Source organism: Clarias gariepinus, chromosome 27 (genome assembly GCF_024256425.1).
Source record: "Clarias gariepinus isolate MV-2021 ecotype Netherlands chromosome 27, CGAR_prim_01v2, whole genome shotgun sequence".
Lineage (NCBI taxonomy): Eukaryota > Metazoa > Chordata > Actinopteri > Siluriformes > Clariidae > Clarias > Clarias gariepinus.
Window position 1 is genome coordinate 8,137,404 of NC_071126.1, and position 22,456 is coordinate 8,159,859.

The following is a 22,456-nucleotide window of genomic DNA, read 5'->3' on the forward strand; positions in this document are numbered from 1 at the left end:
TGATTCAGTAAGTTATTGCACCTTATTCACCTTTTTTCTATGATCCTACAGGTATTGTGCTCTAAATTAATCAACCAGCAGGCAGCACAGCTTGTTTGAAATTTAATTTGATAGTTTGTTTTGACTTGTAATTAAATCAGAAAAAAAATATTAAATTGTTATTTAGGCGAGATGGTGGTGTAGTGGTTAGCACTGTCGCCTTGCACCTCCAGTGTCCGGGTTTGATTCCCGCCTCTGTGTGCATGGAGTTTGCATGTTCTCCCCGTGCTTGGTGAGTTTCTTCTGGGTACTCTGGTTTTGTCCCACAGTCCAAAGGCATAAAGATTAGGCTGATTGGCGTTCCCAAATAGTGTGTGAGTGTGTGTGTCCTGCGATGAATTGGCACCCTGTCCAGGGTGTCCCCCGCCTTGTTCCCTGTCTCCTTTAAATTAAGTTTATTATTAGCTATTAGTAACATTTTTTATTTAGAGAAACTTAATATTTTGATGAAACCTTTTTTTTTAATCCAACTAACCACACACTTGGTCTATGTGACTCTTTTGTTTTGTTGAGTGGCTGATGTAATTTCTGTTTCTCATCAGTAGTAAATAAAACTGTGTTTGTCATTCTCTTGCTAGTTCTCAAAAGTGACCTTAGCATGGTGAAGACAGACTGAAGCAAGATGTTCTTAACCAGAGCAACCATAAAGCTCAGGAACATCAGTCTGGACCTGGATACTCAAAGAACTGGACCAAATCAGCTGTATTATAAAGCCTTACAGTGTGTAGCTTTGTGAAAATAAAGGTGTCACAGGTAAACATCCCTGGAGGTCGTATTTGTATGTACTGGTTTTTGCAAAACTCTCTGCATTTATTGTATTTCTTTTTTTTTCCGCCTGAGACTTTTCTTTTTATATATAAGCCAAGATTTTGTTTCTTGATATACTGTTAGAAGACTTTTCCACTGTGATGATAATGTTTAAATTACAGCTTTAATGAAAGTGTGACATGTGTCACTCCTGCACTATAAAACATGTAATGATATCCCCTACCAAACAGGAATTATGATAAACACCATTTTGTGCCTGTACTAATCATGCCTTCTGTGCTTGTGCACACATATAATGCCTTTTGTAAGGTGTAAGATACCTTATCAAATGGTAAGAAACAGGGTAACTTAGTCTACGCACAAAATGCACGTATATTTACAATGATATGAGTTATACCAGCTGACAACATGCAACAAAATCGTAAATGTATTGTATAATATAACGAATGTAACATAGAGAAGAATGACAAATTAAAGGAAAAAAACAAAGATGGCTCTGCCTGGTTTGGTTTGAAGCCATTTCGCCCCCCAGACAGAAGGGTCATGGCAAATAAATACAAAGTTCTCCTGACTGAGCAGCTCTACCCTATGACGAAACCGCTGTTCTGATTGGGGTGGACTCTTTAGGCATGAAAATGCTCTGCTTTGCGATTTTATTCATTTTATTTTGCTTAATATTAATTATTTATATTCATATTCAAAAAGCACCAAACTAGCCTTTTCTGGTTACCAAAACCACAAACATATAAAAACATACATAAAGCTTATATGTGTGGATTTTGATTTTAGCAGGAGCCTCTGAGACCATAGGTCATGTTCAGTTCAGGCAAAACTCCACATGAATGACTGACTATGCAAACCAAGTTTTTACTTTAATAAATCGCACCTTTTTGCGATTGTAGAACCGCACAGGTTCATATTGCGATTACGAATGCGATTTTTATGTGATTAATTGTGTAACACTAATTTACAGGGAACAGGAGTTCAGTGAATGTCTCAAAAAAAGTATGAACTCGTGCTTTTTCCTTAACAGTCACCAAAGCTTGTTTCAATGCTAGCGATGTTGCAAATCTTTTATTTAAATGTTAGCGGCAAGCACAACAAGCGAGCAATTTTGCTGACTCTAGAATTACTAGAAAGAATTTGAGCGACCCATTCCATATTGAGTCAAAATCTTTTTTTAAATGGCCATCACAAACTTTAAGTTGGTTGTAATAAAACTGCCCCAGCCCCAGCCATAAGCGGTTCTTTGCTCCAGCCCAGCAAAGTTTTGGTGCCGCCATGGAGCCGGTTTTTCTGTCTGAGAGCCGAGCTTTGACCTAGCTCTGGAAGTGCCTTTTTAGAAAAGGGGTATAAGGGATTTTGCACAGATGTGTACCGTTAGACAAAATTATGGAAATCTTTTGGAAGAATTGTTGACTGTTCTAGTGGCTGGTAGTGATGTAACCCCTTGGTGAGGCAGTTGTGTTTTCCTTTACTTTGTCAAATGTCTATATGCACTATAATGCAAAGAAAAACCCTTAAGGACAGCTGGTTTTACATTTACCAATGACCAAACGTACACAGCCAAAAAGACATGTTCAAGTAGTAAGAAAAGCGCCAACCCTGCTACCAGTGACATGATGAAATGCACTGCCATAGTTTACAAAATTACATTGCACTTGTTGCTGTATGTGTAAAGCCAGAATTGTTGATAGCGGTTTAGTACATGGCTTCCCAACGCTTAATCACAGGCAGCTTTTACTCCAAAGCATCAGCATTCCATTATTTTCCCCAATTTAAAAATATCAGCTGTTGTACACCAAACCACTTTGGCAGACATTTCCATAAGAAAAGAATACAATTATTTTGTAAATTTTTCAAAATAAAAGTATGCAGCAATTTTGAAAGGATAAGAACAAACTTTTATATTCGCCCTAGGAGACTGTGCAACATTTTGCAACAGTATCCAATAGCCTGTTTTTTCCCCTTTATTTCTCAATTCTTGCTGCAGCTTTAGGGCTTTTATTAACAGCAAGAGCTTATGGAGACATTTTGAGAAATTCATGACAGGTAAAAATGGCTGTTATTCTTAGGATTAAGATCATGTTACAACAGTAGCATTTGAATGCCTTAGAATCCATGATAGATAGATGTGCGAGTTCTTTATCACATGCCGTGATGTAAAACCTGCTTTGATTTTACTGTATTATTTTAAGGCAAAACATGGATTTATTTTTTTTAACTGACCTGGAGAGATGATTATGTAAACTGTTACAGGATCAGATAGCAGATATGTATCTTTATAAGACCCAAATGAATAATGTCTTTTAATCTACACAGAAATGTCTGTAATCTTTATTTCGATTTGTATATCGTGAATATCACACATTGCCAGTGAATAGGGATGTTATAACTTTTGTTTAGTACCATCAATGCGCTGCTATGTATCAGTTACAATCTTGTTATAAAACATTCATGAAAAGGATTCTTTGCATTCTTTTGAGTCTTTAATGTGTGTGTTTGTGTGCACAGAGCATTTGTGAAGAAGAAAATATATTAACAGCATTTTATAAAAGATCTAAGCAAGTCACGCAATCTAATTTAGGTTATGAATTATAAAAACAATTTTATTAATTATGCCTTTTTGCATATATCCCTTTTTATACTTTTTAGAGATCTATTTTGGGGGTTTTGGGGTTATATTGTTAGTCTCATGCAGGGTATTTTTTTTAACAATCAAAGGATTTTTTTTTACCTTATCCTGTGGAGTTGACTACAGCTTTCATAAAAATGGATAAAAAAAATTTTGCCATAAAAAAAAATCACCCAGTGCATCTGACTTGTACAAGATAATGTTTATTACCAAATAAGAAAAACTAAACAGACGTTCAGAAACAAATTGCAAGGTACATGAAAAATTCCTGAAGTCAGTGCTTATTACAGTGAACTCACTGCTCTACTTGAAAAATGAAAAATGAAAAACAAGGCTTGGAGAAACAAATATCCACATGATAGCATTTCATGGCTTAATAAAGTAAAAAATAAATCAAGTGGCTCCCAAAATTCATTCTGTAACAAATAATGCACAAGTGAAGAATATGATTATTACATTTAGACATGCTGTTTCAACTGAAAGGAAACATACTGTTAAGCATGAAACATAGATATACAGTCTTACATGGTATTATCATTTATCCAGATGACTTGGATATAGGTTAAAATAAGAATGTCTGAAATAACAACCACATAACTTCGTTACAATGGTTTTAATTCACCCGGGGAAACTTAAAAGCCTGAACAGTGATTGTAAGCCAAAGTATCGACGGGGTTCGGTGAAGTTGATTATGCGCTTTTAACATTCTCACAGTCACAGTAGTAAAAGAACACACATATAATAATAATAATACTTAGGAGTTGATTATCTTTTTAAAAAGTCTCAGTAGTATGGCTTTTCTTAGGGAATAAATAGAATAAAATCAATTTTATAAATACACCTAATAAAACATTTTGGACAGTAGCAATATGCTCTTCTATACACAGTGCTTCTCGAGTTTCTATATGTCACCTTTGGAAGTGGACCAGTTGGTCATTTGTGTGTGTGTGTGTGTATTTTAAGTAGGAGGAGGTCCATTAGTGTAGCGTAGCATAGGATAGAATGATCTTGCAAAGTTGTTAGCCAGAGTACAGCTGTAATCTTCTTCAGACATGGGAACCAGGCAGGCAAAAATCAACAGCAGGAGGAAGAGGACGTGGAGCGGGAAGGCAGCTCGCAGGACCCGATAGAAGAAAGAGCGCGGTGGGGAAGAATCCCTGTTCTGCGTCCTGGAACAGAAAGAATTCTCTCATTAAGACGCATTTTTGTTCTCCTCTCGACAATCCGTGGTAATGGATTGTAAACATCTTCAATGAAATATTAGCCCACATACGTAATACATCCCGCAGCTTTAAACGTCATAGTCCTACAAAGGGATTTGTTACATTTGTGGGAAGGTAGAAATCCTCAAAATTGTACAAAAAAAATCCCACAAATGTATCATGATATGTATTACATTTTATTACGTTAAAAGCTGCAGAATTGTATTACGTGAGTCAGCTGTTACTACGGAAGCGGGCGTTAGGTGGATACGATACTACCACTACTACACCTACTACGCTTAAGTAATAAAGCTGTGTAGTACCTGCTGGTGCCGGATGCTCTGCTGGCTGTTACATCCTAGAAACACAGAAAACACATACAGATGAACATCCAGATTACTACTGCAGTAAGTCTACACTGTTCATTCTGTGTGTAGAAGCTTAACATCTTAAACTCAGCTAGTCAAAACCTCCATCTTCATACTCATAAATTAAGTAGTTTTTTTTGTATTATAATTTTTTTTTAACTAAAATATAACATAATATATGGTCTAGGAGTTTGTATAAAGGTTTTAGCGTATTGGGAAGTGGTTACGATAAGCTCATGCCTACCATAGAGGAAGCTCCTGGTTCTTGCCCTTTTCCCTCAGCCGGTGCTTCAGAGGAATCCTGTAGCAGAAAAGAGTTTCTTTAAAGCTGCTCTAAGACAATAATATCCATTGCTGAAGTGCTATAAAAAAAACTGAATTGAATACCCCATTGTGATCATTGGTTTGATTTATAACTAAGGTTGCTTTAGTGAAGTGAAAATACTGTATAACGGATTACTAATAATAATAGTTTCTCGCACTGAAGGTTGCTGTACAAGTCCGTTATGTCTCTCAGGATAGCCTGAATAGTCTTGGATTCACTTTTCTTACTCTCAACAGGATACATCAGGATTATATACTTTACATGGACCCTAATAGTTCAATAGTAATGGGAATAACAACCCAGTTCAAATAAAAATGCATCATGTAAACATTTCAGTCAGAACCGGCTAACCGGATCCAGACGGATCTGAATGAATTTTTTAATGACAGGGTCGGTTTGTAAACCTTTAATAATCTGTTTAACCGGTCAATATCACCCATGATCTGATCATCTCTCCCTTGTTGGAATGAATATATTCGTTCTGGGAATGTGGGTAACATTGGGGGAGTCATGAGTTTCCAGGATGTAAATTTTGCATTTTAGCTTCCATTCCTAAGCAGTAAACTCCATGAGAACAACTTTCTCTAACCAGTTGCAATGCAGATTTTCATGCACTGGGTTTCTGGCTGAGGAAGGAGCATGGACTGGCTCACCATACGATGCATAGTAAAGCATTTAACCAATCATGAATGGGACTGATTTCTTGTAACCAATCATAACAGAGGGTGGGGTTGGTTGGGAAAGATTTAAAGCCTAATAATCTTAACAGGATTTAGAAACACTTTACACAGAACAAAAAAGTTTATGCTGATGATTAATTGCCTTGTGGATGTAAACAAACATCTTATCAGATCAGTGTCCCTATAATCAGTTAAGTCAGAATTTTTTTTAACTTCATTTTGTTTCTGAGTACCTGCACTGTGCAATGACAATAAAGTTCTATCCATCCATCCATCCATCCAATGTCTTAATCAGAATGATTTCAATCTGACTGAAGTATTATCCATGCAAATGTAGCTACTGTTATTCTCACAAGGCTGCATCTCACTAGGCTAAATAATAGGAATTGTGCTATAAGCATAATTATTAGGTGACTCATATCATTGGAGATCATAATAATTTAGAGAATTTTCATACGTGCATATGGTTTGTTCATAAATTCCCTAAATGCTTATGGCATGCCTCACTACAAGTGAAATGATTCATCAGAAGTAAATGAACTGCTACAGCAAATGATGTATGGTCAGGTTTAAAAGACTAGCTAACTGGAATAGAAAATACGAGTTTAAACTTTCTTAATTAACATAATGGAAATCTTCATACATCAGTACTGGGTTTAGATGGAGGAGAATCTGTTCGATTTGTCCATCCCAGCTTTGATGATAATAATAATAATAACAGACAACACATTTCCTGTTTCGGCTTTTGCTCTCTCCATCATATAATAAATTCGCAAAACACTAAATAAAATATAACAGAGCTTAATTTAAGACAGTTCCTGTTCTGGAAAATAAATTTAACAGAATGCTGTGATAAATGTAATGGCTTTTTTGAGTAGAAGACCATGTGTCAGACTGGCACTGGTTTAAAATTACCTCTACATTTCATAATAACTCTGGGGTCAGAATTTATTCATATTTATTTTTTATTGTTTGTTCTAAATTTGACCCCGGACCGCCTGGATGCAGACACATGTACCTTAATCCACCTATGATGGCTTCTTTTATTTCTGATATAACTTAATGTGGCAGCGTTCTTAAATCAGTCCAATTTGCTCTTACCAAGCGCCCTTGAACAGTTTGGAGGTCCTGCTTGACCTGACGCCGCAGCAGCCGTAATTTGTTACAGATGACGTGGAGCTTCTCTGTGGCCTCGAAGTCGTCCTCTGGGCCTGACTGGGGGAGGAGCTCATCGGTGATATCCTGCAGAGATGACACTTGCATCTGCCTGGACTTCAGCTCCTCTTCCAGACCCTACCACCAGGGGGGGCAGTACAGCTCATTAACAAATGAATTATTTTAATCCTAATAATCAGTAAAAGCAGATATGAACTTGAGGTTATCACTTTTTTGGAGGGATATTTGTATTACAGTACCTGTACGATGGCTAGCCATAGTAATTGTGGCAACTGGTGCAGTGTTGCATTTACTATTTATTTATTTGAACTTTTATTTGTTATTAGCCAGAACTCACTTAGTTACATAATTAATGATTAAAGATTTGTTAACTACTCTGTTTTTAGGTTTATTAATACACTATCATCTTAACAGAGCTAACAAAGAACTAAGCATGTTTTAAAAATCAATTTTTTTCCTTAAACAGACATTATTTAAAACCTTGTTTTTCTGTGCATAATACTCACAAATAAAATAAATAAACAGACTCATCCTGTCGTTTTGTGCCACTGCAGAATTCTATACCTCTAATAATCAAGTGTTTTATCTTATGCGCATGCATGCATGTTTTTCCTTTACTTGCATCAGAAATTTTTTTACTCTCCTATTGACACTGGTTATGCCTGCATATTACACATAATAAGGGCTTGCTCTCAGTCTCACCATCAGAGCAGTTTTGTGCTCGTTCAGCACAGAGGGCAGAACAGACGGATCTTGAATGTTAACAGTGAACCTTCTGCTTTCAGCATGGGCCAGCCACAGCAAGAGTGAGTGTAAAGTCTCATGGAACTCCTACAAAAAAAAAAAAGACCAACTTTTGAATGTCTTAACCATAAACTGAACTCATATCGTATCGAGTATGTAGCTCTAAATGAAGCTAGTCCTCCTGGATACAGCTACATACACCAGCCTCGGTTAACTGGTAGAGGAGGAGGCGTCGCAGTTATTCACAATGATAATTTGACTATTATACAAAAACACGGACACAAATTTAATTCATTTGAAATTCTTTATAGTAACATAAGTGTATTTAACTATATTAAGTCAGCTCATTCGATCCCGCTAATTGTCATTTACAGACCTCCTGGGCCGTACTCTGAATTTCTTAGTGAATTTGCAGATTTCCTCTCAAACCTAGTCGTTTCTGTAGACAAAGTGTTAATTGCTGGAGATTTTAATATTCATTTTGAAAACCCAGAAGACCCTCTGAGAACTGCATTTATGTCTATACTGGACTTGGTAGGAGTAAATCAGTGTGTAGTAGGACCCACTCATAAAGCAGGTCACACTTTAGATTTAATAATATTATTTGGATTAAGTATAAGAAATTTATTCACAATACCACTATCTGAAGTTATCTCAGACCACTATCTTGTCTCAATTCAAGTGTGTCACAATAATAATGTACACACAGCGCCGCGCTACCGTATGAAACGTACATTCACATCAACTACCAAACAGAGTTTTATCAGTAATCTCCCAGAGTTCCCAACTTCGATTAGATCACCGTCTGACCCCACAGAACTCGATCAGGCGACTGAATATTTAGAGTCGACATTTCGCTATACCCTAGATAATGTAGCTCCAGTCAAAAGAAAAACTATTAGAGATAAAAAACTTGCTCCCTGGTATAACGATCACACGCGCACTTTAAAACAGGCCGCTCGGAAATTAGAACGTAAATGGCGTCAAACTAAATTACTAGTATTTCAAATAGCATGGAAGGAGAGCATCCTGAACTATAGAAAAGCTCTTAGTGTAGCTAGATCAACATATCTCTCCACTCTTATAGAAAATAACAAAAATAATCCTAGATTCTTATTTAATGCTGTAGCCAAATTAACCAGAAATAAGACCACTGCAGAAATCTCCACAACAACATCATGCAATAGTGAGGACTTCATGAACTTTTTTAATAATAAAATTGTAAATATTAGGCATAAAATTGAGGTTTTGAAACCGAACAATGTAATTGATGCAGATGTTAATCTAGCCATGTCAGACCAGAACCTAGAATACTTTACTCCCCTTGAAGAGAATGAACTAATTTCACTCATCTCTTCTGCAAATTCATCAACCTGTATATTAGATCCTGTACCGACACATTTTCTTAAACAGATAGTACCAGCAATAATAGAACCCCTGTTGAGAATAATTAATTCTTCACTCAGCATTGGTTATGTTCCAAAATCTTTTAAATTAGCAGTTATCAAACCAATAATTAAGAAACCTGACCTCGACCCGTGTCAGCTGTCCAGTTACAGACCAATATCAAACCTCCCCTTTATCTCTAAGATCCTGGAAAAGATAGTAGCGGAGCAGCTATGCTTATATATAAATAGAAATGGCATACATGAACTGTATCAGTCAGGATTTAGGCCTCATCACAGTACAGAGACAGCGCTCGTTAAAGTAGTAAATGACATTCTATTGGCCTCTGATCAGGGTTGTGTAACTATGCTTGTATTACTTGACCTTAGTGCAGCTTTTGACACTGTTGATCACGCTATTCTTCTTCACAGATTAGAAAATGTAGTGGGAATTAAGGGTACAGCCCTCTCCTGGCTCAGATCCTATCTGACCCATCGTTATCAGTATGTAGACTTAAATGGTGATTATTCTGCATGTTCTCTAGTGGAGTTTGGCGTTCCGCAGGGTTCAGTTTTAGGTCCACTGCTTTTTTCCCTTTACATGCTTCCTCTGGGCATAATTTACGGAACATAATCCGTAAGCATGGTATTAGTTTTCATTGTTATGCCGACGATACACAGTTATATGTCTCAGCAAAACCTGATGAGAAAAAACAGCTTACTAAAATTGAGCAATGTGTGCAGGACATAAGAAATTGGATGCTAATTAACTTCCTTCTGCTAAATCCGGATAAGACAGAAGTTCTAGTCATAGGACCGCATACAGCTAGGAGTAAAATTTTAGATCACACCGTAACTTTAGATGGCCTTTCTGTTCCATCAAATGCAACAGTAAAAGACCTTGGTGTGATTATTGATTCCAGCCTTTCATTTGAAGCACATGTAGATAATATTACCAGGATAGCATTCTTTCACCTCAGAAATATTGCCAGAATAAGAAATTTATTGTCGCTAAACGACGCAGAAAAACTAGTTCATGCTTTTATCACCTCTAGGTTGGACTATTGTAATGCCTTACTGTCTGGTTGTTCAGCTAGATGCATAAATAAGCTTCAGCTAGTCCAGAATGCAGCAGCGAGAGTCCTCACCAGAACCAGAAGATATGAGCACATCACCCCTATCTTATCTTCACTCCATTGGCTCCCTGTGAAATTTCGCATTGATTTCAAAATACTACTCTTGACATATAAAGCATTAAATGGTCTCGCGCCGCAGTACCTGAGCGAACTGCTAGTGTCTTACAATCCGCCACGCCTACTTCGATCAAAGGATGCAGGCTGCTTGTCAGTACCGCGTATTATGAAAAATACAGCTGGGGGCAGAGCTTTTTCTTACAAAGCCCCAAAGTTATGGAATAGTCTTCCAAATAGTGTTCGGGACTCAGACACAGTCTCAGTGTTTAAGTCCAGGCTAAAAACCTATTTATTTAGCCAAGCATTTTTATAAATAGATTTTCCATAGGTAAAGGAGCAGATCTGGGGGACTCATGGACGTAGAGTATTATGGTGAACTGGTATGTTTGGATGCTGTCTTCCTCACTCTCATTGATCACTCAGGTTTGCTGACGGTGAGGTGATTGTTTGCTTTACATCTCAGGAAGCCCTCATGTTTGTGTTTCCTTCTGGCTCTCCCTTTTAGTTATGCTGTCATAGTTAGTCCTGCCGGAGTCTCTGCTTGCACTCTACAGTTAATATACATTCACATTATACATTGTGTGACTGTGACCATACCTAACTGCCATCTCTCCTCTTCTTCTCTTTCCCCCCCTCTTTCTTTTTCCTCTCTCCTCCTGTCCCCACTTTCACTCTTTCTCTCTCTCTCTGTCGAGCTACACATGTCGTTCCTGAGCTGCCAGTGATCCAGACTCCCTCTGCCCTCCGGACCTGTCTGACCCATCCTGGTGCCCCGCTTCTGGCTGAAGATCTCGTCACATGGATGCCCCGTGTGTCTCTCTGGGATGCGTCTGGTGTCTGGGAATGAGTCTCTCTACCTAGAAAATGGTTCTGGCCTCGACTGGTGTTGGCAACTGTTTCTCTGGGGACTTGACAGTTCGTTAGTTTAGGACTGGAACTTCCTACAAGTCTACCTAGAGTCTTCAAAAACTACCTGGACTCCATATTAACATCAACTGTTATGCTAAACTGCCTGCCACCCTATACACTGTATAAATGAAGATCATTTACTGCTCTCTGTTTTACCCAAATGAGGATGGGTTCCCTGTTGAGTCTGGTTCCTCTCAAGGTTTCTTCCTTTTACCATCTCAGGGAGTTTTTCCTTGCCACTGTCGCCCTCGGCTTGCTCACCAGGGACAAACTGACCATTTTGATCCATACAAACTCACACTTCATACAAACCTAAATAATTCTTTTGACTATGTAAAGCTGCTTTGCGGCAATGAAAATTGCTAAAAGCGCTATACAAATAAAATTGAATTGAATTGAATTGAATATCGTACATAAAGGCTTTCCGGCAAAGCATTCGCCCTATCACAAGTTCGAATCCCAATGATGTCACAGCCTTTCTTAACTAAGTTCAGGTTGTAGTAGAGATGGCATCCTATCAGAGCCACGATAGCCAAACATGGGTGACTGTGAGCTCATGTATGTGGAAGAGAGCTAATAGCACTTTCCTCCAAGTGTGTATGCTGTGTGATGACGCAGCAGTGTAGAAAGATGCAGATCAAGTGTTTCAGAGGAAACACTTGGTAGTTTTCTTGTCGAGAGCTGATGGGCAGTGACATGTGACCAAATAGAGGGTGAAAATAGGGGAAAAAAATGCAATGCAATGAAAATGAAAAAAATTTAACTGTCTATAAGAAAAAACCCTGGAAATGTGCTGCTTGTTGTTTTTTGGCTGCTCCTGTTAAGGGGTCACAATAGTGAGGCATCTGATCCGCACATATAACTAGGCACAGGGGATCTACCGGATGCCCTTCCTGACACAACCCTCCCATTTCTCTCCTGGCTTCAGACTGGCATTATAAGGATGTCCTGGATCCAGTGGCTGGGTTTGCCGTATCATCTGGGATTCGAGGCGAGTGAGAAGACAATGATTGAGCCATTAATGCCTGCCATGCTGGTAATAGGAATTATATTTTTATGGCATTTCTTTACTTTCTATCTTGAACACAAAAAAGTAAAGGACAAAATTGCATTACTGTTATATGTCTAAAGCAAGCTTCAACAATAAATATAAACTTTAACTTAACTTTACATCATGTGTTAAATGTGCAAAATGGCCTAGTGGATACAAATGAGTCACACAAGAAGAAACTAAGCATAATCTCACACCTAATGTGGGTTAATTTACAGAGCTTGCTCTTTTTTCAGTAACACCCAGGTTTACCACTTAATTCAGGCTTCTCACCTGGCAATGCATGAAAGACTTTCGCAAACCGTCCTCCCACTCCTCCAGGCTCGAGCAGGCCTCGGTCCAACTCCGGTTCATGCTGCACAAGTCTTCCTGTAGCTGCTGTACCTCGCGACCCGTCTCACATGCCAGCTCACGCTCACCTAGGTTCAGACTCAGCATCAGCGTCTTATAGCGAGCAAAAGCCTTCTGCATGTCCTGTAAGATACAGAGGAGAGCAGAGTGAGAGAATGTATCATAGACAGATGGTCTAGACATATTTCAGCAAGTGAGGGAAATTGCTTTGATTTAAAGATGGGAGTGGGCTGGGAAGGCGTGGAGGATAATAACCATAATAACTGCATAACAGTTATGGTCATAAAAAAGAAACAACAATTAACACTGTTTTGGAATGTACATGTGTTTCAATTCAAATAAAATAAACAATAAAATACATTTATCTCAGTTTGTGTCCTGTGTAAGACTTTACTTTTAAGTAATCAAGCTGCTACTGCATTTCAACTCTATAATGTAATAGAGCGCATAATTAAAACTGAAAGTGTATTAAGCTTTTACCTGCCATTTTCCTATTATACAGTGCTATGAATGCTCATTTTATATAAAATTGTGTTAAAACAAAAAGCATTTTGTATATCATTAAATGATCCAAGGTGGGACGGTGGCTTAATGGTTAGCACTGTCTCTTGTCTCCGGCTTCGATTCTTAACTTTGAGTCTGTGAACATGGAGTTTGCCTGTTCTCCCCATTTCCTCCGGGTACTCCGGTTTCCTCATTCCAAAGAGTGTTTAGGCTTATTGCCGTTCCAAAAATTGTCCATTGAGTGTGAATGTATTGCATTGTATGTATGTGCCCTGTGCTGGATTGGCACCCTGTCTAGGTTGTACCCTGCCTCGTACCCTAAGTCTTCAGGGATAAGCTCCAGGCCCCCCCACAAACCTGTATATACTGTAGGATAAAGCTGTATAGACGATGAGTGTGTGAGTGAGTGAGTGAGTGAGTGAGTGAGTGAACTATCCAAACCCTTCATCAGCTCACACCTTTAGCTCCTTCACCCGCGCCTCCATGATCTGTACATTAACACATGCCGTCTCTGCATTTTGGAGTTTCTTAAGCTCAGGGATGACTTGGCTCAGCCAAGAAGTTATGTTGTGCAGGTCCAATGTCAGCTGTTTCCGGTCTCTGCTGTAGCATTGCTCCTCTCTGACAGCCCGTGCCTGGAGGAGCTCCCAGCGCTCGATCACTCCTGCAGAGAACAAGGAAGCATATTAATGGAGGCTGAGGGAGGATAAATCTCAGACTAGATCAGTGTGATTAAATATGTCATGAGTTTTCCTGGATTCAAGTGCTTACTGCCTCTATCTGTTTGTGAACTGAGTGTGTTGAATATAAAGTGACAGGATAAGCAGTAGGCAGAGTGGTACTGTATACTCATATAAGGAAGCAAAAAATTATGTCCAATCAAGTACAACAAATTCGTGCAGCTTTAATATTAAACCATGATGAAAAAGAAATATAGGTAATATAGGCTTTACATAAGCACCTACTTAAAACCTTAATGACAACTGTCACATACTGTCGTATAACTCCGTGTAAAAACTGTGTTAAGGTTTTACTTAAGAGTGGTGTTTACCAAGCTGCATGATATCTACACGTGACACGGCGGAAAGGAATAATAAAAATAATATATCGTAATATAAAGTAGTCTATCTGCCCTTTGCCTTGAAATCATATTTTGTATCAGTTTATTAATTTATATTGTTACACATGGTGTAGTGTGTATTAAACTAGGCATCTACATAGTGAATAAAATTTTCAGGGGACTTGTGGGTTATTTACTGGATTGTTTATCTGCCGTTTTGAGGCTGGTGAGACCTCCTTGGTCCTCATGATGTTCATCATTATCCAGGATGAGTGACACCTTTTTCACATTCTTGACGTTGCTGCTGCACTCAGACATGAGCTGAGCCTATAATTGGGAAAATATGATATTGGTCAGAGGATAAGGTCAAGAGGATATACAGATATAGCATATTATTCATATATAGATATAAATAACTGAACTATAACTATACAACTATAACTATAAATAACTGAAAGATTTGTTTGTGCTTTAAATACTGGGAATTTTAATAAAATAAAAGCTGAAGTCCCAGCCACATGCAGAGTTACATCTGGTTCTACAAGGGCCGCTCAATTCAAACCGATTTGTCGATACAATTCCATTGCAACATTAATGCACTTATCCCAGCGTTCCCGCTTTATAACATCAAGCTCATCACTGTACTGTGCTTGAAATCTTTTGTAAATGTCAATCACCCTTTTGATGCCTTCATTCTTGAGAAATTCCATCACAAGTCCCAGTTTGACTTGAACGCATCTTGTAATTTAATAAATATTGTAATGCTCCATTTTTTGATTGACAGCAACTACTTTAGAAACTGACTTATTATATTTATTATATGTTTGTACTCACATAGCCTTGTTTATAAGGTGTGCTTTCATGTTCAGGAAGATCTTTTGTATCAGGAAGGGAAAAGGGGATTGTGTCTGGAACAGCTCGTGAGTGCCATCTGTGAGATGCCAGGTCTCGTCCTGGGATTGGGAAAGAAGAAAGAAGGAAAGAAAGCAATTATGACTGAATCAGTGCATAAACAGCAACACATGGACAAGTAGCAAAGCTTTGATGGTGCACTGCCTCTTCATTCCTGAGGTTAAAAAAAGTGTTAGTATCATCAGTGTTATCATGGCATGCCATTCAACACTGTGCCATGCAGCAGCTGTGGACTGGGAGAGGGTGTGGGCGGATGGAGCCGGCTGAGAGCGAGGAGTCTAACCTCTCCGTGCCCTCTCCTCCTCTCTTTCTCGTGGACAAGACTGGCTCTCGGCTCTCCCTCTCTGCACTCGGCTAAAGCTTTCATGCCTTCAACACAGAGCAGCTGTGCCAGGGGGAGGACAGAAAGAAAGTATATTCGTTCATGAGAGACTAAAAAAAAGAGAAAAAGAGCCCAGTACAAAAAGTTTTTTTTTTTTTGGATGCCTTGTGTACCCAGTCTACCAATAGACATGGCTCAATAGAATAGGAACGGCACAGGAGGTGATGAGAATTAAGGGATAGGAAAGCAGCGAACAAAGGGGTAAGTAGGGGTGTGGGAGTGTGCAGCATGCCCAGCTAAAGTCGCACTTCTGGAGATGGCTGTTGCCTACCCGAGGTATCTGTGAAAGGCTGCATTGTGGAGTCTACAAATGCCTCAGAGCTCTCTGTGCCTTCCACACCTGAGGGAAGGAAGTACATCACAGGCGCAGACATTTTGGGTAATTTGGTAGCATTCAAACACATTTAAATATAACTAGTAAAAGATGATTATAAAGCACACATTTTGTGATAAACTTCCTGTCACTTATGTTTACTTTGATTTTACAGTTTGAGAACAAATAGATAGATAGATAGATAGATAGATAGATAGATAGATAGATAGATAGATAGATAGATAGATAGATAGATAGATAGATAGATAAACAAATATATGGTAAATGGTTGCAATTGCAATTTTATTATTTTTCCTGCCACTAATGAATCCTTTAAAAATATCTTTATATAAAAAATAGCAAAAATTCCTATTAGAATTTTTTTTTATATATTCATTAAGAAACAGTTCCGCATTTTCAATCACTTACAATGAAATATTAATCATTAACACATTAATCTCAATGTATTAGATTTTATGTGCAAATAGAAATAATGATCATTTTTCATATTTCCTTGATAAAAGCCACTAATATATGCTTTAAAATGAAAAAGTGATTTTTTTTTTCATTCTTAAAGGAACTCCGGTCAGCATTTCAGTGTCCATAAACAATATTAATTTATTTTCCACTGAACCTTTACTCAGCAGCTATACGTTTAGGTATTTAGAGATCTTTCTGTAAAGCAATTATTAGGCACTATCGGTGTTAAATTACAGTTCCACGTTTTTATTTTGGTTAATGCTTTCATCTGAACAGACTTGCAAGTTTGACAGGGTACACCTAGTTAGGTAGGAGTTCTCACTTTGCTTACAGACCCGACAGATGCACAAGTCTGATTACTGTATTACTGTACACTACAGTAAGTGATGGTCGGGCCAGAGTATGCGGTGTAGCTAACAATTGATAATAAATCCAAAGACCTACATAAGAATATTCAGGTGACCTGAAGCACGAAATGTGTCTGAATACCAAATGGCTTTCCATTCACTATTTCTTATCATTATCAAAGTCTTCTCATTTTCACATTTCAAACAAACTTAAATTATTTTTTTGATTGTGTAAAGTTGCTTTGCGACAATGTCAATTATACAAATGAACTAAATTTAAATTTAATTGAATATGTGTGCTCACTACGTGTTGTAAAATAATACATTATAAAACTTAACTAATCATGTCTCACACTAAACATTACAGCAATATATACTTGAATAACCTGATTACCACTTGTGATAAACCAACTAATGCTCTGTAACTCATCACTAGACAGATCCAATCAGAATGTTAGTATCCAGTAGTTACCTGAGCGGCAGCTGAAGAAGCTTGCATCATCATCCTCCTCATGTGAAGATGAACCACCCACATCTCCAGTATGGTCCCATTCCAAGGGGATGGAGTCGACACTCAGCGGTGTCTCATAGCCTGACCGCTCCTGTGGCGGGACCAGAAGGGACATGGAAGACGTGGACGTGTCGTGGCTTGGGTCGGCTCCATCAGAATCCGCAGTACTCTCGCTGGTACCGAGTTCGGGATTGCTTAATCTCTGAAAAAAAAAACAATGCAGAGAGGGAAAGGATGTTAGGTCTATAAAACTGTGTTATTATATTGTAAAGGCCAATAGTGGCCAATTTATTAGGTGCCCACATGTAATTGGAAAAATCTTTCGGTAAATATTTACATCAAACATCAAGAACAGAAATCAAAGGTTACAGACTCACTTAAACTGGACAGTCTATCTTTAAAAAAAACATTTATTTACAGTATAAAGCTGTGCTATAAAACTTTTATGTTTTAAACTTACAAATAATTTAAAGACAAATTGCTTCAGTTGCAGTTTACGCTGATGTAAATGGTGTCATTTTTTAGGTCTGGGTATAAGAATGGGTGGGAGTGGGTGAGCAAGCTGTTTGTACTTGTCTATTTTTTATGGGTTCTAGTGTAGTATTGTTTAAGACCCCCTTAAAACTGAGATGATCTGAAGGGGCTAGCATTTCAAGAATGTTAAATTCAATCAGAAAAGGACCAAGCCATAGTTTTTCCAATCTCTATCCATCCATTTTTGATAAACGTCACAGCTCATTTGAGCACAGCTTCATTCCTAATAAAGTGAATGTTGCATGTTCATTTGTATTATTATTATTAAATATTGCTTAGATGTAATTACTGTGTATTTTAACATCTAATACTACAGTTCATGGGAGAAACTAGATTGATTGATTTGTGTACTGGAGTTATTTTTGTGTTGGATTTTTACAAGCAAATGACTGAATGCACACACCATAACCTTATAACAGGTCATGGATTTCCATTTTCAGCAACACATTTTAGCACATGTCTGTGTAACGTGTAGGTTCGAAGAGTGAATGATGATGAGATTGAAGCGAAGCGTACAGGCTGGGGGCTGGTGAGGCGCTGGTGGAAAAAGCCCACTCGGCTGAACACTTCCTGGCAGTAGGAATGCAGTTCTTCGAGCTCCTCCTCTATAAGCACAGCATCCAAGGGAACACTCCTTTGAATCAGACCCTCGCCGGACACAATCAGCGCATCGATCTTATCTGTGTACTGAGTTATCTTCTTCTTCAGACCCTTTAAACAAGGAGTTCAGCTGTATGAATATTCGTGCTCATGTACCCCAAATGGTTCTTTGGGTTTTCCTATCAAGATCATCTTAAACATTTAGTGTAAAACTCTACAAAAGAGGGTTCTGAGAACAACCTGTTCGAGAAACAAAAGGCCTTCAAAAAACCCCTCAAGGATCACTTTTATAGACGATCTATAACCAATATATATTAACATCTCTGGAGAAGCCTAGTGTAACTGTGTAACATCATTATATGGAGGGTGAGACATGCTACTTGTTTCTCTTCTGTATTCTGACAAATCTGCTGCGGTGAAGGTAAATATCTGTTTCTAGTAGGACTGTATGGATGCGTATCCCATTATAATATGTAATAGAAGTTTAGATTTACTTTGAGCCTTTTCAGCTTGTGTTCCTTGTTGCCCTCTGAGAAGTGCTCCACACTGGTAAGCTGTAAGTCCATCTCAGTCAACGAGACCAGCAGGCCCTCCCGTTTCCCTTCAAAGTCCTCTTTTAAAGATGTAAAATGCTGCAGGGAAAGAAAACCTGGTCAATTTTCCAAAGTGTCTTCACAGTTTTGTTCTATTACTGAGGCTTGTAGATCAATAGGTTTTATACAAGTGTTGGTTTAATAACGACCCAAAACATCAAAGCCTTTACGTACTAAGGAAGGACAAGATAAACTGATTAGTATTTGTGTGTCTGGTAGTCATTAATTAGTTTGTTTCAGAGAGGACCATTATTATTATTATTATTATTATTATTATTATTAATAATAATAATATAAATTAATTAATTAATTAATTAATTAATTAATTAATTAATAATAGTTGATAATAGTTGATAATGATAATGATAATAATAATAATAATAATAATAATAATAATAATATTTGTGGCAGACTCACCTTCAGCCTGCGCAGTATGGCTACTACTCTCTTATATAGAGAGTCCCAGCGTTGGTTGGCCTGGTGCACCATGGTCTGCAACCTGTTAGCTGAGTCAGTGCGGTTCTCCTGGGCCAGCCGTCGGTAATGGCTGTTAATCATTTCTAGTTGGACCAGTTTTTCATGCACCTTTCTATAGAATGCCTGAGAGAAAAGTATGCATGATAATAAATCATTTAGCATTTACAGGCATGACTACGATCTATATCCCAGTTCTCTATGCTTGTAATACCAAGTGATCATAAAGTCTTTACCTGGTTTCAAACACATTTTCTAGGAAACCAGTGCTTGGTAAAAACATACGGTCTTTTGCAAGTTATATAAAATTTCTATTAATTGATTTATGCAATGCTACAAATTCAAGTTTCTGTCTAGTATATTACTTATGCATACTATATAATGTTTGTCTTATTACAACAGACAAACTTTATACTTACCTACATACCTACAGGTATACCTATATACCTACATACCTATATACCCACAGAGATCAGCCAAAACATTAACACCAATGCCAGGTGAATTCAATAACACTGATTATCAATCACGTACCACTAAACTGGTGACAAGATCACGAGCACTCAAGGCTCTTTTATTCGACTGGGAACCAAAGGACAACCCGTCCAGTCCAATCTCACAGAAATGGCAATGTGTGACAAATTGCTGAAAAAGGTCAATGCTGGCTATGAGAGAAAGGTATCAGATCACCCAGTGCATCACAGCCTGCCATGTGCGGGACTAAGAGTTTAACGTTGTTGATTTGGCCACAAATTCTTCAGATCTCAATCCGATCATGCATCTATGGGATGCGCAGGAAAAAATGACTGCTGCATGAAGACCCCAGACTGCAATCCACAGCTCCCAAAGAATCAGTTCCTCAAATTCCGATGCCAGTTAAAAAAAGCACACATTTTCACTGTGCACAGTGTTTGCATTTATGTGATATGTCGCTGTAAGATGTCTTAAATGTGCCACAAAAACAGATGAAGCTGAATCTCACCTCATATTTCTTAAGCTCCTCTTTAGCCACAGTATAAGGAACATCAGATGACTCGGGTTCAGCAGCAGTGTGTTCAGCGATGTTTAGCCAGTCTTCGAATTGCGAGCAATCGTCCTGAAACTTACACCACAGCTTCCATGTTTCCTCAATCCTGCAAAGTTTGATATGTTTATTATATAATAAAATACAACATTTTTAAATGAATGTGCCTATAAGTCAAGTTGTCTAGACTACCTTGTCTTCCTTTCTAAGGACATGGAAAAGATGTTTCTCCAGCGCTGGTCCAGGCTGTGAGTGGTCTGCTGTATTGAATCATTTTCGTTATTACTGCTGCTGCAGACGTCCTCATCGTGCAGCACCATATCACACAAATTGAGGAGAGATGTTATGCTCTCTGCGTGCTGTTCAATGTCCTGTTGGAGCTCCTGAACACACAGTAATAAGATTTAAAAGGCATAAAATGAATCAATAATGCAGAAACACTAATTTGTAATATATACAGTACATTTAATTATCCCGAATTACATTCAATAGTCCTTGTATGCATTTAGAAAACACAAAGTAGTCAGGCAGTGGGACTGAAATGGTAGTGGTATCTCTTTTTTAATCAAGCTTGCATGCAACTGCTTGAGAAACCTATAGATCATTGCATGAGTAGCATTCAATGTTGGACTGATTGAAGGCATAAAACCAATTAACATTTACAGAAGACTTTAAGTACAGTATAGCAATGACACAGTCCTGACCTCGCTCTAAGATATTTCTACATATTTAGGAGTTCTCAGGAGGCCAGAATTTCACACTTTAAGCAGGCAGGCTGATCATGGCTCTGGTATACTGAGAAAACTTTCCACCTTGATGGTATCTAAGCACTAGTGGAATGCTGTAATAAGTTCATTAGTGTTACTGTACTCTAATAACTATGTTCTGTTTTAGTGCACAATCAAAGGCCCTGTCTTGACTTGAACACCCCTTGTATTTTGTGAGTACTAGGATGCACAATTTCATTATTAACTCTTATGCCGTGAATATGTGCTCCTTGATTTTTTAAAACTCCAACTAGTGGCTTGCCTGCTGCTCTTGCAGTCTCTTCTGGATCTCGTCTTCGTTGCAGATGCTGTAGGTGACAGGCTTGGACAGCTCCGCCTCAATATGGGACAGCCAGCTCCGCACGTTTCTCATGTTCTTATCTAGTCGCTGCACAGCAGCCAGAGTCTCTTTCAGCTTGTCCTCTCTGAAAGCAGATATAAGGGGAACAGATGGAACATACGTGCATGTGTGCAAACAATTTCCTTCTCTTAAACACCAAGAACAGACAACATTTTACAGCACAGAACTAAAATTTTGGCCTTTTAAAAAAAACACATTTTGGAGCATGTCTACTGCTGGTCTCTCTTTATTGTCCTCCTCAAGGCTTTTATCTCTACTGCACAGCACAATGTGTCTCCCTGTCTCTCGAAAGGCACCATGGCAACCCACTACCACCACTATCCCCACTCAAAACTGGTAACCATAGTTACCCTCACTTGAGACAGAGAACCCACAACGACTGCAGTTCAGCAGTTGGGTCATGGATAGAGCTGTATTATAACCTAATTAAAAATGCCCCAAATAAACAAATAGTTTACCAATAAAATACAGTATAAGATAAAAGAGTAAACCTGATCTTATGATGAATAATAATGATATAGAATATGATCATCATCATCATTATTATTATTATTATTATTATTATTATTATTATATGGCAATTTTTACACATTATATTAAAAGAGTTTGTATGCATCTGTGAACTCTTTTAAAGATCTTATTTATAATGAAAATTAGGGCAAAGACAATTTTAGACCCTGTCAATTTTAGATTTGTCCATATACGCAACAGTAAAAGTTGTCTGATAATCTCTGCCCGAACCCAAACATGCAGACTGTTGATATCTGC

At 38.1% G+C, this 22,456-nt stretch overlaps 2 protein-coding genes across 2 annotated transcripts in view; one reads left to right on the forward strand and one right to left on the reverse strand.

The window, feature by feature from the left end:
• esr2a (estrogen receptor 2a) overlaps positions 1-3,274 on the forward strand; it is a 30,364-nt gene extending 27,090 nt beyond the window's left edge. The window contains exon 9 of the mRNA XM_053488522.1: positions 618-3,274. Within this exon, the coding sequence (XP_053344497.1) occupies positions 618-655 (38 nt within the window). The 3' untranslated portion in view covers positions 656-3,274. The remainder of the gene's footprint in view (positions 1-617) is intronic.
• Positions 3,275-3,629: 355 nt separating this feature from the next.
• The window catches only part of LOC128515024 (nesprin-2), a 118,797-nt gene continuing 99,970 nt past the window's right edge, over positions 3,630-22,456 (reverse strand). Inside the window, 17 exon segments of the mRNA XM_053489005.1 lie at positions 3,630-4,611; positions 4,968-5,002; positions 5,257-5,313; positions 7,119-7,310; positions 7,896-8,024; positions 12,749-12,949; positions 13,789-13,994; positions 14,588-14,717; positions 15,225-15,349; positions 15,956-16,024; positions 17,297-17,537; positions 18,386-18,580; positions 18,964-19,101; positions 19,480-19,662; positions 20,519-20,669; positions 20,753-20,943; positions 21,590-21,752. Coding sequence (XP_053344980.1) covers positions 4,401-4,611; positions 4,968-5,002; positions 5,257-5,313; positions 7,119-7,310; positions 7,896-8,024; positions 12,749-12,949; positions 13,789-13,994; positions 14,588-14,717; positions 15,225-15,349; positions 15,956-16,024; positions 17,297-17,537; positions 18,386-18,580; positions 18,964-19,101; positions 19,480-19,662; positions 20,519-20,669; positions 20,753-20,943; positions 21,590-21,752 — 2,617 coding nt within the window. The 3' untranslated portion in view covers positions 3,630-4,400.